The sequence below is a fragment of the Leucoraja erinacea genome, chromosome 5 (genome assembly GCF_028641065.1).
Source record: "Leucoraja erinacea ecotype New England chromosome 5, Leri_hhj_1, whole genome shotgun sequence".
NCBI classification, from domain to species: Eukaryota; Metazoa; Chordata; class Chondrichthyes; order Rajiformes; family Rajidae; genus Leucoraja; species Leucoraja erinaceus.
The window spans coordinates 68,236,685-68,254,503 of record NC_073381.1 but is presented as its reverse complement, the minus strand read 5'-3'; the positions used below and the strand labels follow the sequence as shown (position 1 = coordinate 68,254,503).

Sequence of the window (17,819 nt, the reverse complement as noted above, 5' to 3'; positions counted from 1 at the left end):
CCAACGAGCCAATGACATTCACCGGTCAGCACCGGCTACAACCTACGAGAACCTACAACAACCTTCAACCTCCTGGCAACCCACTACCACTGCACCTACGGCACGAGAATTCTCGCTACTCTCCATGGTGGCTTCATTCTGGTCGCCGCTGATTTTTCAACGTTGAAAAATCTGCGGTGACTATAATGAGGCCGCGACTAGTTCCCAGAATGCAGGAACTCCTCACGACCATGAAGGCGACTATCCGGAAACCACCCGCGAACATGTGGCGACCGCATAGTCTCCTGCAGTCGCCTAAGTGGGACAGGCCCATAAGTGTCAAAATAATGAGTTTTAGGGTAAGGACATATTTATTAAAATTTGATCGGCAACGGAGTGTATTATTTTGGATATGGTTCGTGATAATGCAATGTATATTTTTTTACAGTAACTTTATATATTATGAAGTGTTCATAAGAAATACGTGGCAATCTGAAAAAGACGGATGTTTTTTTCCTGCACCAGCAGATTCCTTTTAATACTGATTTAAAAACCCCACAATAGCAGTAACAGGATTTTATTTCAAGCTGAAATAAGAGTAAACACAAACTTGTCATCATACAATCTTTTTCAAATGTAGCATTTGGCTGTATTCGAGACTTATTGTGATGGGCTATTTTATTTTGTCTCGCACTACGTTAATGTTACTGCACAGATTGATGCAAAGTGAATTGCTATCAACTGGAAAGTATCTGCAATGATAAAAGCAAAACTCATTAATATTTGGATTATGAAGGTGTATGTGGTCAGATAATATTCATACAAAATATGTGTCAACTAATCTATAATTGAGGAATTTACAAATAGCATCTTGCTGAAAGTGTTAACTAAAGGACTAATATATTTTCTATTTTAGAGTAACTTGATAGATAAATACATGTCATCACTTGATCGATACCTAGTTACTGCACTGAAAAGTCCTCGAATCCGGGCCTTGTGTTGAGCAACGAAAGCTTCTGTGAAAATGACGCCTCGATCATAGGTGTCCATTTGTCCATTTATAATTCTGCCTATACGCCGTGACAATTCCTTTGAAATTTAGACAGAAAAATAAGAACATATGCATACATTAGTTTTATAAAATTAATGACTACTTAAAACCATTTGCTGGAAATAACGGATTTTTGGAGTTAACTACTTCTCTGAATCTGGCTTTGGATTTTGTAACAGTTAACACAGTTAAAAGTAAAGTGCAGTGTCAATTTACTAAAAAAAAAAGCAAGTGAATGTCCTGTTATTATTTAGTTATTCAGAGGATTTGAGGGTGGCTGGTAAGATTATTGTCCATTCTTAACTGCCCCCCAAGACTTGCCAGGCCATTTAAAAAATCTGCCCATAACACAATCACCATTAGCAATATTATAGTAATATAATACTTTTCTTTCCACAGCACATCTTTTTGTTTATTGTATGGCTGAAAACAAGGGTCCTTGTGGTGGCCAGCTTGTGTTATGTAGCCAGAATGCAACAATCCTTGACACTCATTCAAGGCATAGCAGGGCTTCTCCCAATTGATCCACGACAGAAAAACTTAATTTCAGAATCTCGATGCTCTGTCCTGTCAAAGTTCTCACTGAAGTCTAAAGTCTAAATGAAAGCACAGGGCCCTGCAGTGCCCTTTTCCCCCACTCTTACTCAGATGTCTTATCTTGATCTTGTCTACACGGTGGGTAGTGGGCTGGAACATGCTGGCAGGGGTCGTGGTTGAGGCAGATATGATAGTGGTGTTTTAAGAAGCTTGGCATGTTTGGCACAGACATTGTGGGCCAATGGGTCTGTTCCAATGCTGTAGTTATCCTTTTTCTATTCATGCATCTTCCATTTGCCCTTACAGTCCTACATGTTAGAGGACAACTAATGCACCCACGTCTGGAATAACTGGATGATGCAGAAACTAGGACAAGATTTTTCAGCATCTTCCACGTCACACGCTGCGAGTCAAAATAAAACTCTGGAAAGCACCAATCGCCAGTAGAAAAGACACCAAATAATGATTCTCTCAATGGCAGCAAGAGGCCTCCCTATTTCTGAACACATATTCAGCTCTGCAAAGCAAGGGAATGCAGCTCTAAGCAGAGGCTTTGGGGGGGGTTAAGAATTTTTTAGGTGCTTCATTTGGTGGCACAACTCTGGACAACTTATCTACAAGCTCATCAAATGAAAACTGAACTCCAAGATTTCAGCACGAAATCTCCTCAAGGTATGTCTACTTTGAAGAAGTTTCGTCCACTCCATGATATCATTGCTGCTTTCAATTTTAACTGGACTTGATCGCCCTACTCTGCATATTTCTGATGGGCATTCGATAATTTTATAGCACTTCATCACCCATGGAGCACATGTTGGATCATGCACTACAAAAGCCTCCACATGCAACAAGCACCATTTTCAAATTGAATGTTGCCATAGTGTCTACATAGAATATAGAACAGTACAGCACAGGAACAGGCCCTTCGGCACACAATATCTGTGCCGAACTTAATGCCTAGATCACCTCTTATCTGCTTGCACATAATTCATATCCCTTCAATCCCTGCATTTCGGCGTTAAAAAAAATGCTATTGAGCCAGTCCGAAAATCTCATCACAGCACCATCTAGTGACAACACACATAGTTCCTCAGTAGATGTGAATCCTTCGAAACAGATTTTTCACACCAAATATAATCTTAATAATAATGGTAACGTGAAGTTTAGATTAAAAAAGTATGGGGACTAGGAAGTATTTAAAAGCTGAAGTTACCACACTTAGTAAAATCAATCAATTCTTCACATTTTGTATCATGGCTATTCATAGCAGCCACAGATTTATAGTTGCCTCCAATCTGATGAAAGACCATCAATGAAACATTAATCTTGTTTCTCTCTTCACAGTCAATTTGAACTTTTTCCGCAATATTGTGTTTTTATTTTATTCAGATTTATTACAGATAATAGTTTTCATTTTAACTCAATGAAGTTCTTCAGATATCTGGAATATAATCAGAAAATGCTGAAAATATTCAGCATATTTTCATGGTTCCAACTATGGGGCATCATGTGAAAGAATATGAAGCATCACATGCAGACCTGATTTTCAGTTTATGTGCCACTTTCATAATGCTCTTCGACATTTGTCCATACCACGTTTTGCAGCATTTATTGTTTTCCATTTACAACTGACTGTTCAAAACTACAGAATCCATGGCAACGCATTGTGCCAATTTAATGTTAGAAAACCTGGTAGTATTAGCAACCAATTTCACAACCGACTGTCAGTGAATTATTTGAAACCTTACTGCTGTACATCGGCTGTTTGTGATATTAGATCTATTAGGTCATGTGATAGGAGTAGAATTAAGCCATTCGGCCCATCAAGTCTACTCTGCCATTCAATCATGGCTGATCCATCTCTCCCTCTGAACCCCATTCTCCTGCCTTTTCCCCATAACCTCTGACACCTGTACTAATCAATAATCTATCTATCTATGCCTTAAAAATATCCAATGACATGGCGTCCACAGCCTTCTGTGGCAAAGAATTCCACAGATTCACCACCCTCTGACAAAAGACATTTATCCTCATCTTCTTCCTATAAGAACATCCTTTAATTCTGAGGCTATGACCTCTAGTCCTAGACTCTCCCACTGGTGGAAACATCCTCTCCATATCCATTCTATCCAGACTTTTCATTATTCCGTACATTTCAATGAGGTCCCCACTCATTCTTCTAAACTCCAGCGAGTACAGGTCCAGTGTCGACATTCGCTCATTATAGGTCAACCTACTCATTCCTGGGATCATTCTTGTCAACCTCCTCTGGACCCTCTCCGGAGCCAGCACATCCTCCCTCAGATATGGTGCCCAAAATTGCTCATAAAGTTCCAAATGCGGCCTTACCAGTGCCTTATTTTGAAATAAGCCCTCTTGAAATAAATGCTAGCATGGAGTTTGCTTTCTTTACTATTGATTCGACTTGCAGATTAACATTTTGGGAATCCTGCACCAGCACTCCCAAGTGCCTTTGCCTTCCGATTTCTGGATTCTCTCCCCATTTAGAAAATATCACTATGAATGCCTCCACAATCTCTAAAGCCGCGTCTTTCAGAACCCTAGGGTGCAGTCCATCCGATCCAGGTGACATCCACCTTCAGCCCTTTCAGCTTCCCAAGCACCATCTCCCTAGTAATAGCCATTACACTAACTCTCTTGCATTTCAGGCACGTTGCTGGTGTCCACTGTGAAGACTGATGCAAAAAAGTTATTCAATTCCTCTGCCATTTCATTATACTCCATTATTTCTCCTGCATCATTCTCCAGTGGTCCAACGTCCACTCTTGCCTCTTTCTTACTCTTTATATAACTGAAGAAACTCTTGCCATCCTCTTTTATATTATTGGCTAGCTTACCTTCGTATTTCCTTTTTCTCCCCATATTGTCTTTTTAGTTACCTTCTGTTGTTCTTTAGTAGCTTCCCAATCCTCTGCTTTTTTTAACGCTTTCTCTTTTAGTTTTGTCCTTGACTTCCCTTGTCAGTCACAGTCGCCTCTTTCTCCCCAAAGAAACTTTCTTCCTCTTTGGAATGAAAAGATCCTGCATCTTCCGGATTAATCTCAGAAATTCCTGCCATTGCTGTTCCACCCTCATCCCTGCTAGGGTCCCTTTCCAGTCAACTTTGACCAGCTCACCCATCATGCCTCTGTAGTCCCCTTAGTTCAGCTGCAATACTGACACATTTCATAGTCATAGAGTGATAGTGTGGAAACAGGCCCTTCGGTCCAACTTGCCACCCAGGCCAATTTGTCCCAGCTACACTAGTCCAACCTGGCTGCGCTTGGTCCATATCCCTCCGAACTTGATCTGATTTCACCTTCTCCCTCTCAAATTGCAGATTAAAACTTATCATATCGTGGTCACTTTCTCAAAATGGTTCCTTTACCTTGAGTTCCCTTATCAAATCCCTTATCCATTACATAACACTAAATCCAGAATTGCCTTTATCCTGGTAGGCTCCAGGACAAGCTGCTCCAAGAATCAATCTCAGAGGCACTCTACAAATTCCCTTTCTTGGGGTCCAGTACCAATCTGATTTTCCCAGTCTACCAGCATATTGAAATCTCCCATGGCCACTCCCATGTTGCTTTTTTTACATGCCAAATATTGTGGAATATTAACCACTCACCTCTGTTAGAAAATCACATGGCAAGTCATACAATTTACAGAGCTCTGCTATTGTAACATGTCCAGCTTCTTGCAGTCGGTCATTAACCTCTTCAGCCATTTGATTCAGATAGGTTCTGTTTAAAATTTATTGAAATGCTGTAATTATTTGCCCATTTTCTTGTTAAATATTAAAATTTGTTGCTCATAATGTTCAATATTTAAATCACATATTTTTCACAAACTACAAAACTTCAACTTAAACTTGATCCTCAACAACATAAAAGTAAATTGTTTAATAACTCTATGTCCAAGCTGTGCTTGGAATTAAAGGTCCCCTCCATTATGAACATTTTACATGCATCGTTGTAACATCTCCACCCCTGCTGTGGTTCATCTACTGATGAAACTTTGATACCAGACTTATTTGATTCATCATTATCATCTAAACATACAACTTGGTTAATCCAAATGTTTACTGCTTATTGAATTTTATGTATTACATCGCTTTTACATCACTTTCTTCACAACTGACGTCAACTTCTATTCTGCAGATGCTGATTTACATAAAATACACCAAATCTCCCCCCACCCCCCAGTCTGAAGAAAGGTCCTAACCTGAAACAACCTATCTATGTTCTCCAGAGATGCTGCCTGACCCACTAAGATACTCCAGCACTTTGGATTTATTTTGTAAACCAGCATCTGCTGTTCATTGTTTATTAATGCAAGATATGTGGCTGCCTTTGAGAAAAAAGGTTATCTTGGGGAAAGATTCAGCAGGGTCTTTGGCAGAAAGAACGTTAATGTTGGCAGCTACTCTCAAACACTATAAAAAGATGTATGGTCAGAAGCTTGATTTATGTAGAATTGGATGGAACAGTGGGGTTGAGGGCAAAGTAAACGGCTTGAGAGGGTAATGAGGAGTTAAGTCCTAAGTACAGACATGGGAAATAGCTGGAGGAATGGTTTGAGAAATCATCAACACTCGACAGATACAGCATAGAAGCAGGCATTTTAAAAGAGTCTGCACTGACCCACAACTATGTGGCAATCTTTTGGCCGATTGACCTATCTTGACCAATATTAACTGCAACCTATCAATCCAATTCGTTGGGATGCTGGAGTAAACCAGAGCACCCGAGAAAACCTATGTGGTCAGAGGGAGAACATGCAAACTCCACATGGACGGCACCCAAGGATAAGACTGCACCCAGGCCTCTGGTGAAGTAAGGCAGCAACAATTCTAGTTTTGTGCCCAACCAGAGGTGAATGAAGCAGAAGCAAATGTACTTTTGAAATCAAATTAATTTTAATTCATGAAAATCTTTGGGCTGTTTTAGGTAAATAATCTGTGCTAGGGCTAAAAAACAGTCAATACTCACTCATCAATCAGCTGGCCCAACACAAGTTGGATATCTCTGTTTGATTTAACAATGTCATTTGCTTTGCTCTCGATGTGTGTTAGGTCCACATTAAGAATCTAAGAAAATATTGAAAAACATAATGTTAATGTGATTTAAACTCCTTAAACTAATAATAAAAAAACATATGGAATAAATACCTAACTTCACACAGAACCATTTTAAATTTTGAAAGATAATTTATTAGTTGAAGCTAACTGGCCATGGGTGATGTTGGTGTGGGATAGGATAAAGATTAAATTAAATGCGACTGGATTTAATTGGAATCCCGACACGCACTATTACTTGGGAAACCTCATCTAAGGAAGGATGTTTAACTAAACTGACGGATACCTTGAAGAACAACTCAAAATGAATAAAATACAGGGAGGTGCAGACTGATCTGTGGATGGACATCTAATCATCTCAGAGTGCATCACAAGAGCTAAAGAAATACATTTCAATATTAACTGCAGCATAAAGGAGTGAAACCTAACAAGATAACCTAATTGTCACTCAGCAAACTATTGATAAAGCACATACTCTTTGGGCAAATAGCCAAGGAAGGTGGAGTGAGATAGCTGAAGCTAAGTGATAGCACATACTCACTGCTGAAGATTGGTGGATGGGACCATTTGACATACAGAATCAACAAATCACTTTATAGAGCAAATTACTCACTTAACTGTGAGTGAAGTTGTGGGTAAAAGTTGTATTTCACTACATTGTGAGAAATATAGTTGTAGCATTGACATGATAAACAAACATACCAACTTCAGAGAAGGAAGACCATAAGAAGAAGAATGTAAATTAACCGATGAAGAAAAGATATGGATAGAGCCTTGCATAAATAACTTAATAATTTCTTAGCATGTCACAAAAATCGCTTTTCACTGCATCTCAGCACGCCTAACGGATAATTAAACGAAACTAGGACCTCTCACATAATAAAATGTGAAACTGATCAAAATAGCCTAACCACCTATCACTAAACTTTCATTAATCATGTTAGCTTTAGGCACACATGTAAGAATGGTACAAACGTGGATAGCTTGGGAGCTTTAGTGTGTTTCCTGCAGAAAATTGCTTGATGGGGTTTAATTTATTTTATTATTGTCAAGTGCACCGTGATACAGTGAAGAGTGTTTTACGTGCTACCCAGCCAAATCATACTACACAAGTATAATCAAACACAAGTGAAAAAAATGTAAATTGATTCTTTTCTGGGATGCAAAGAGTCACCATGTTCCAATACCATCTTGCAACTTCCGTGCCTCGGGTCTCTGAGAAGTCTGATGGTGGCCCAAGGTGATATACATTACTAATTTTCTCAAGGGTTCTGGTGACATTGGATCACCAATGTATGGGTTGGTCTGGTTGAGCGTCATGCTGCCCGTTCCTTTTGCCGCCGCTCCGTGCAGCTACTGCAGGCTGTGCTCAATCTGCTCGTTTACCCAGCTACTGTAGGGCCTCCAATGGCTGCCTCCACCAACCCCGCAACCTGCAAACACGGCAACCGTGCCATCTGTCACTTGTTGCTGCCACTCCTCCGCTTCCGTGCGCTGGGGTTGCCATTCCCGTTTCCCCAAACTGATCACAAAATTGTAGGGCATTTCCCGATGGTACGGGAGACGAGCTTACAGACGGTTCACAGCTACTAACTTTCCCAATGGCTAATCATCCACACAGAATTTCTTACAGCAGACTGATCGTTGCACAATGGACCCAACAAAGGCGAAGCAATGTTGCAGCAAATATCACGTCAACACAGCTGTTTGGGTTTGAATATACACTTTGTTAAAAACATAGTGTGGACTGAACTGCTTGTTTGGGTCCCCATAGGAGAATCTGGACAATTTACAAATTATTACAACAAACTGAACGGAAGTTATTTTATGCTGGTAACAATACCAACATGCTATTCTGTTGAGTTGATCTAAATTGATGTTCGGGGTGACCAAAATCTGCTGGAATATATTTAGTACAGGTAGGTTTAGTACAATTTTTCATAGCGAAAGGATTTGAGTATAAGAGCAATGATATCCTACTGCAGTTGTACAGTTCACCTGGAGCATTGTTTGCAGTTTTGGTCTCCTAATTTGAGGAAAGACATTATTGCTATTGAGGGAGTGCAGCGTAGGTTCACCAGGTTAATTCCCGGGATGGCGGGACTGACATACGATGAAAGAATGGATCAACTGGGCTTATGTTCACCGACAATAGACAATAGACAATAGGTGCAGGAGTAAGCCATTCGGCCCTTCGAGCCAGCACCGCCATTCACTGTGATCAAGGCTGATCATCCACAATTAGTACCCCGTTCCTGCCTTCTCCCCATATCCCTCGACTCCGCTATCTTTAAGAGCTCTATCCAACTCTCCTTTGAAAGCATCCAGAGAATTGTCCACCACTGCATTCTGAGGCAGAAAATTTCACAGATTCACAACTCTCTGGGTGAAAAAGTTTTTCCTCATCTCCGTTATAAATGGCCTACCATTTATTCTTAAACTGGAATTTGGAAGGATGAGAGGGTATCTTATCTCTATAACCTTTAAAATCTCATCTTATATGTGTGTGTGTGTGTGTGTATATAAGTGTGTGTCTTTATATTTTCGCCAAAAAGGCTATGCGGTAACATACGACAATAAAACACTCTTGACTTCCACCCCCCAAACCACCCAAACTCTCCCCTGCTCCCTCCTCCCCTCCCCCACCCCCCCCCCCAAACGTGGGAACGATTGATTGCCTCCATAAATTTCATAATTTTCCTTGTGGGGGGCGGCTGTCTCCAGAGCGAGCGCAGATCCAATATTGCGTTGGGGGACCAGTTGGTCTAGTAGAATTATAAAATTCTTGAGGGGTTGGACAGGCTAGATACAGAGCTGCCAAGTTTTGTCAGAGTATTTCAGTATTCTAGTAAATCTAGTATTTTGCTGAGGAAATCAGTATTTTTACGTGGTGCCATTTTGCTGAAATGTTTTTTAATGTGCAGTCATAACCATGTAAAAGTACAAGAATGCATCACTTGTTTATTGTGTATTTGTAATACAGCTTATTGTGTATTATATGCCATAGCTTCTTTCTTGCATCTCTCTTTGTCTCTCTCTCTCTCGGTGTTGGCTGTAGCCATCGTCTGATTCAGCAAGAGAAGCTGGTCAGTTATTGGTCGCAACACCCTTCGGAGCCTGCGTCTGATTGGTCGCCAAGTAACCAGCGCATTATGTGATTGGACACAATGCCCTTGGAGACAGCGGCTGATTGGATGAGAGGAGACTGATTTGTTGATTGGACGGGAATTTTAAGGGAAGCTGGTCAGTGATTATGTTCAGATTTTATAATCGTACCCTAATCATATAGGCACCTACCAGATCGAAACCTTTACTGTTTCAACTTCTGCTAACAATTCAATGTTCAAAGAACAGTGTATGTCTGTACCTCAATGCAAATTAAAACTAGATATTCAATGTGTACAATTAAAATATAATCAACAGGATTTAAAATATTACTCACATGCTGCAGATCCACAATATTTATCCTGCCTGAAAATTAAAATAAATATTTAAATGGATAAATTAAAATGTGTATAATTATTATTTGTTTTCTTCAGAAAACAAATATTCTGGTTTAATCAAATCTATTATCTCATTGTATCCAATTTGCAAACTCACCTCCATGAACGTACAGCTCATCTCGTATCTCTTTGGCAATTTGAGCTGGGGTGATATACTCTTTACCATCCAATGTATATATCACATCCAATTGTTTGTCTGCTATTAGTTTAGCAACAATTTCAATGCAGTTTCGATCAGACAACCTACATAAATGAAATTATATTATATTTTAGTTTAAAAGTGTAATCCATGCCTTTCATTTCTTTTTTGTATGCAGACATTAACAATGGAAAGTACCACTCTGAGAAAGCATCTAATTTTCAAATAAATATTTATATCACTGCAGTTTATATCACATATTTATTTTATCATATTCTTCATGACATTGGAGGCCATTCTGCTCAGAGTCATTGGTGTTCTCAGAGCAATCCCACTCCCCCAAAATACGTTCCAATAATGTGTTTCCTCTCACTTGCTCAACATATCCCCTTGATTCTCATTCCACCCACCTATTACTGGGATAATATACAGTGCTCTACATGACGTTTTGTTAAAGGGAATTTTTATACATTTTTGGTTTCACCATGTAGATATTACAGCAGTGGTTATACATAGTCCTTCCCATTTCAGGGCACCATAATGTTTGGGACACATGGCTTCACAGGTGATTGTAATTGCTCAGGTGTGTTTCATTGCCTCTTTAATGCAGGTATAAGAGAACTCGCAGCACCTAATGCCCCTGTCCCACTTAGGAAACCTGAACGGAAACCTCTGGAGACTTTGTGCCCCACCCAAGGTTTTTGTGTGGTTCCCGCAGGTTTTTGTCAGCCTCCCTACCTGCTTCCACTACCTGCAACCTCCGGGAACCGCACGGAAACCTTGGGTGGGGCGCAAAGTCTCCAGAGGTTTCCGTTCAGGTTTCCTAAGTGGGACAGGGGCATTAGTCTTTCCTCCAGTCTTTCCATCACCTGTGGAAACGTTTATTGCTGTTTATCAACATGAGGACCAAAGTTGTGCCAATGAAAGTCAAAGAAGCCATTATGAGACTAAGAAACAAGAATAAAACTGTTAGACACATCAGCCAAGCCTTAGGCTTACCAAAATCAACTGTTTGAACATCATTAAGAAGATAGAGCTTACTAATCGCAAAGTGACTGGCAGGCCAAGGAAGACCTTCACAGCTGATGACAGAAGAATTCTCTCTATAATAAAGACAAATCCCCTAACACCTGTCCGACAGATCGGAAACACTCTTCGGGAGTCAGGTGTGGAGTTGTCAATGATCACTGTCCGCAGAAGACTTCATGAACAGAAATACAGAGGCTACACTGCACGACGCAAACCACTGGTTCGCTGCAAAAATTGGATGGCCCGTTTACAGTTTGCCAAGAAGTACTTAAAATAGCAACCACAGTTTTGGAAAAAGGTCTTGTGGACAGATGAGACGAAGATTAACTTATATCAGAGTGATGGTAAGTGCAAAGTGTGGAGGAGAGAAGGAACTGCCCAAGATCCAAAGCATACCACCTAATCTGTGAAACGCAGTGGTGGGGGTGTTATGGCCTTGACATGTATGGCTGCTGAAGGTGCAGGCTCAATTAACTTCATTGATAATTCAACTGCTGATGGTAGTAGCATAATGAATTCTGAAGCGTATAGACACATCCTATCTGCTCGAGTTCAAACAAATGCGTCAAAACTCATTGGCCGTCAGTTCATTCTACAGCAAGACCATGATCCCAAACATCCTGCTAAAGCAACAACGGAGGTTTTCAAAGCAAAAAAAAAAGGTCAATTCATGAATGGCCAAGTCAATCACCCGATCTGAACCCTATTGAGAATCCCTTTTATATGCTGAAGAGAACTAGCCCCCAAAACAAGCATAAGCTAAAGATGGCTGCAAAACAGAGCATCACCAGGTAAGACACCCAGCAACTGACTTCAAGCAATCATTGCTTGCAAAGGATATGTAACAATATACTAAACATAACTACTGTCATCTACATCACATTGCTGTGTCCAAAACATTATGGTGCCCTGAAATGGGGGGGGGGGGGGGGGGGGGGGGGGGGGGGGACTATATGGTGTGAAACCAAAATGTGGTTTAAAAATTGTGGAGTACAGAGGCAAATAAATAAATAAATGATGGGTCCTTGTCCCAAACATTATGGAGGGCACTGTGCAACTGCCAATTGACCTGACAACCAGGTAGATCATCCACGCAAAACAAAAGTGGAAAATACACAAACTTCACAAAGACAGGCGAGATGCAGGAAGATTGTTCCCGATGTTGGGGAAGTCCAGAACAAGGGGTCACAGTTTAAGGATAAGGGGGAAGTCTTTTAGTCTTTAGTACTGGAGCCTTCCAGGGAGAAGGCAATTTTGGATTTAGTGTTGTGTAATGAACCGGATTTGATAAGAGAACTCGAGGTAAAGGAGCCATTAGGAGGCAGTAACCATAATATGATAAGTTTTAATCTAAAATTTGAGAGGGAGAAGGGTAAATCGGAGGTGTCAGTATTACAGTTGAACAAAGGGGACTATGGAGCCATGAGGGAGGAGCTGGCCAAAGTTGACTGGAAAGAGCACCCTAGACAGTGGAACAACAATGGCAGGTATTTCCGGGAATAATACATAAGGTGCAGGATCAGTTCAAGACGTATAACATAGCAAAGATGAGCGGGAAGCCAGAGGATTGGGAAACTTTTAAAGAGCAACAGAAGATAACTAAAAATGCAAAATGGGGAGAAAAGATGAGGTACAAAGGTAAGCTAGCCAAGAATATAAAGGAGGATAGTAAAAGCTTCTTTAGGTATGTGAAGAGGAAAAACTTAGTTAAGACCAATGTTGGACCCTTGAAGACTGAAACAGGTGAATTTATTATGGGGAACAAGGAAATGGCAGAAGAGTTGAACAGGTACTTTGGATCCGTCTTCACTAAGGAGGACACAAACAATTTCCCTGATGTACTAGTGGCCAGAGGATCTGGAGTGACGGAGGAACTGAAGGAAATCCACATTAGGCAGGAAATGGTGTTGGGTAGACTGATGGGACTGAAGGCTGATAAATCCCCAGGGCCTGATGGTCTGCATCCCAGGGTATTTAAGGAAGTGGCACTAGAAAATGTGGATGCATTGGTGATCCTTTTCCAATATTCTATAGGTTCAGGATCAGTACCTGTGGATTGGAGGGTAGCTAATGTTATCCCACTTTTTAAGAAAGGTGGAAGAGAGAAAACAGGGAATTATAGACCAGTTAGCCTGTCATCGGTGGTGGGGAAGATACTGGAGTAAATTATAAAAGATGAAATAGCGGCACATTTGGATAGCAGTAGCAGGATCGGTCCGAGTCAGCATGGATTTATGAAGTGGAAATCATGCTTGACTAATCTTCTGGAATTTTTTTGAGGATGTAACTGGGAAAATGGACAAGGGAGAGCCAGAGGATGTAGTGTACCTGGACTTTCAGAAAGCATTTGATAAGGTCCCACATAGGAGATTAGTGGGCAAAATTAGAGCACATGGTATTGGGGGTAGAGTGCTGACATGGATTGAAAAATGGTTGGCACATGAAACAAGGAGTAGGGATTAACGGGTCCCTTTCAGAATGGCAGGCAGTGACTAGTGGGGTACCGCAAGGCTCAGTGCTGGGACCGCAGGTATTTACAATATACATTAATGATTTAGATGAAGGGATTAAAAGTAATATTAGCAAATTTGAAGATGACAAAGCTGAGTGGCAGTGTGAACTGTGAGGAGGGTGCTATGAGGAAGGATGCAGGGTGTCTTGGACAGGGTGGGTGAGTGGGCAGATGCAGTTTAATGTGGAAAAATGTGAAAAACAGGAAAGGCAGATTATTATCTAAATGGTGTCAAGTTGGGAAAAGGGGAAGTACAATGGGATCTGGGAGTCCTTGTTCATCAGTCACTGAAAGTAAGCATGCAGGTACAGCAGGCAGTGAAGAAAGCGAATGGCATGTTGCCGTTCATTACAAGAGGAGTTGAGTAGAGGAGCAAAGAGGTCCTTCTGCAGTTGTACAGTGCTCTAGTGAGACCACACCTGGAGTATTGTGTGCAGTTTTGGTCTCCAAGTTTGAAGAAGGACATTCTTGCTATTGAGGGAGTGCAGCGTAAGTTAATTCCCGGGATGGTGGGACAGTCATATGTTGATAGAATGGAGCGGCTGGGCTTGTATACTCTGGAATTTAGAAGGATGAGAGGGTATCTTATTGAAACATGAAAGATTATTAAAGGTGTGGACACGCTAGAGGCAGGAAACACGTTCCCGAGTGTTTAAGAAGGAACTGCAGATGCTGGAGAATCGAAGGTACACAAAAATGCTGGAGAAACACAGCGGGTGCAGCAGCATCTATGAAGTGAAGGAAATAGGCAACGTTTCGGGCCGAAACCCTTCTTCAGACTGATGATCCCGATTTTGGGGGAGTCCAGAAGTATGGGCCTCAGTTTAAGAATAAGGGGTAAGCCATTTAGAACGGAGATGAGGAAATACTTTTTCCACACAGAGAGTTGTAAGTCTGTGGAATTCTCTGCCTCAGAGAGCTGTGGAGGCCGGTTCTCTGGATGCTTTCAAGAAAGAGTTAGATAGAGCTCTGAAAGATAGCATAGTCAAGGAATATGGGAAACGGGGTACTGATTGTGGATAATCAGCCATGATCAGATTGAATGGCTCAAAGGGCCAAATGGCCTACTCCTGCACCTATTGTCTATCGACCTGTTAATTCTTACTCTTTGCTTTTTGTCTGTCAATCTATCCATGTCAATACCCTACCTACCCCCAATACCATGTGCGCTAATTTTGCACATCTCTTGTTTGGGACCTTGCCAAAGGTTTTTTGAAAGTCCAGATACACCATATCCACTTGCTCTCCCTTATCCATTCTACTTGTTACATCCTCAAAAACCTCCAAAAGATCAGTCAAGCATGATTTCCCCTTCATAAATCCATGCTGACTTTGACAATCGACTCAAGCATCTTCCCCACTACCGATGTAAGGCTAACTGGTGTATAATTCCCCGTTTTCTCTCTCCCTCCTTTCTTAAGAAGTGAGGTTACATTGGCTACCCTCCAGTTCACAGGAACTGATCCAGAATCAAGAGAACATTGGAAAATGATCATCAATGCATCTACAATTTCTAGGGCCACCTCGAGTACCCTGGGATGCAGACCATCAAGCCCTGGTGATTTATCTGCCTTCAGTCCCAACAGTTTATCTAACACCATTTCCTGACTGATGTGGATTCCCTTCAGTTCCTCCCTCCCAATAGATTTGCGGTTCCCTAGTGTTTCAAGTCTACTCCGCCATTCAATCGTGGCTGATCTATCTTTCCCTCTCAACCGTATTCTCATGCCTTCTCCCCATGACCCCCTTATACCCTTACTGATCCAAAAACGAATAAACTAATCAAATGTTAATCTCACTTCTAATCAACACTGACCATTTAATTTCTATAATTAAGTCTTTAAATGCCAATGTACTGTGTTCTGATGTTACGGTTGTACATGGTCTTCTCTTTCTTCAAATCCATTTACTGTTTCATAACGGATTCTTGTCCTGGGTTTACTATCCAGGTTTGTTTGTCAACAAATTGGAATGAAATACACGTCAGTTTGAGTAACAAATCCTTTGTGGTGATCTTGTCCCAGTGGTAGCAGTATTCGCATGATTTAAAAAAATTGAAACTTAAATATTTCATAATTAAAGTATTACTAAACTAAAGCACGTGCTGATAAGATTGGGAGAATATTTGGACAAAACATTGGACAGTTACTGGATTTAATTTTCCCAGGTGCATTTTAGGTAACTTCAGGACATAATCTAAACAACAACTTAATGTTACCATGCAGGATAGCTTGGGCATATTTTTATAGAATAGATTCTGATTCGGTAGGAAAAGTAAGACATTGCAGTTTTTATATAAAAGGCAATGTCTTATCTATGCACAAGAATTTTGCATTTCCCAAACATATGGAGGCAATGACCATTCCAAAATAATTCGATCGCTTCACAAACATGTTTTTATTAAAACTGGCAATTTTACAACAATGCCTTTCGTCAACAGTGACAATATTGATTTTCAGCGATGCAGTTATGTTTATTTTTGTTTCTTGGCGGTTAATGAAGTCGCGCAGCCTTAAAATGACAGCGATTAGAGAACTATCTGTAGTCCGTCTGAAGTACACTACTGCTAAATAAGAAAACGGGTTTGATGGAAGGATTGAGCTAAACTGTTTCAGTAGTCACACAACTTGGAGGCAGTGCGGCCTTTAGTGCAGGATGCACGGCTGTCTCAAGATCACCAGTGAGTAGTCATCAAAAGTTATCCTGGCTGGCGAAAGGGGGGGGGGGATCTATCCGGGCCTGACCTGCAAAGCAGTTGGTGCCAGGCAGGAGAGTGGCTGCAAAGGCTCGTACTGTGACCAAACTCCCCCTTCTCTCGCTTCCTTTCTTATCCTTTCCATTCTCTTCCTACCTACCTCTGCACGGTGCTAGCGAACTGCGCTCTCTGGAAGTCGGCTGCCAGACGCCGGATTTCAGCCCAGTCTGCAGCCATGGCGAGCCGCCCTTCAGTCTGCTGCTGCTGCTGCTGCTGCTGCTGCTGGTGGTGGTGGTGGTGGTGGTGGTGGCAGCTCGCGCTCCGGGCTGCGGCGGCCCAGGGACCGTGACTCGCGCTCCGGGCTGCGGCGGCCCAGGGACAGTGACTCGCGCTCCGGGCTGCGGCGGCCCAGGGACCGTGGCTCGTGCTCCGGGCTGCAGCGGCCCAGGGACAGTGGCTCGCGCTCCGGGCTGCGGCGGCCCAGGGACAGTGGCTCGCGCTCCGGGCTGTAGTGGCCCAGGGACCGTGACTCGCGCTCCGGGCTGCGGCGGCCCAGGGACGGCTGCTGCTCCGCAAATGGGCGCTTTGCGACCGGCCACAATCAGCTCGGAGCTCGCTCTCCCTGACTCTGCAAGCCACACGTCAACACTGGCGGCTACGGGCAGGCAGTGCACACAAACCAACTAACTCCCTCTTGGGGAAAATCGTTTGGTGTTGCGAAATTCGCACAAGTGTGCTTTGTCATTTATTCATAGTTATAGGAACAGAATTAGACCTTTCGGTCTTTTATTTTGGAAAATCTAAGGTGCAATATACTTAAAACCAAGTTGTAGATATTTTTTGTGGACATGCGTATGTATCTTATCGAGGTTGGACAGAAAACCTGGATCTCCTCCTCTAGCACGTTCAGTCTCAGGATTATCGCAGTGGTCGGAAAGGCAGCCGCTCGCCACTTTTCTTTTTAAGTTAGTCATTAAATGGTGGCTTTGCCAGCGCATCTCACACAGGAAGACGCATTCGATGAAAGATGCATACAAAGGGAAGATGCCTAAGGAAATGAAGGAGAAGGCCTAAAATTATATTGATAGGTTAAAATAAGAGGAGAGGGGTGAGATGTGTATAAAGTTGCGATTTACAACTGCATGATCTCTCAATGCTGTAGTTTCGCAACAAGTACCTGAAAATGCACCGCCACAATCACTGAAGCCACCTCTTTCAGAACCCTCGGGTGCAGTCCATCCAGTCCAGGTGATCTATCCACTTTCAGCTTTTCATGCATCTTCTCCTCAGTAAT

The 17,819-nt window shown here is 41.9% G+C and overlaps 1 protein-coding gene across 1 annotated transcript in view; it reads right to left on the bottom strand.

Moving 5' to 3' along the window:
- The window catches only part of ufl1 (UFM1-specific ligase 1), a 54,506-nt gene extending 37,285 nt beyond the window's left edge, over positions 1 to 17,221 (bottom strand). The window contains exons 1-6 of the mRNA XM_055636377.1: positions 16,686 to 17,221; positions 10,248 to 10,393; positions 10,090 to 10,118; positions 6,562 to 6,659; positions 5,199 to 5,313; positions 938 to 1,068 (exon numbers count right to left, since the gene is read on the bottom strand). Of these exons, the coding sequence (XP_055492352.1) occupies positions 938 to 1,068; positions 5,199 to 5,313; positions 6,562 to 6,659; positions 10,090 to 10,118; positions 10,248 to 10,393; positions 16,686 to 16,762 (596 nt within the window). The 5' untranslated portion in view covers positions 16,763 to 17,221. The remainder of the gene's footprint in view (positions 1 to 937; positions 1,069 to 5,198; positions 5,314 to 6,561; positions 6,660 to 10,089; positions 10,119 to 10,247; positions 10,394 to 16,685) is intronic.
- Between the last annotated feature and the right edge of the window lie 598 nt (positions 17,222 to 17,819).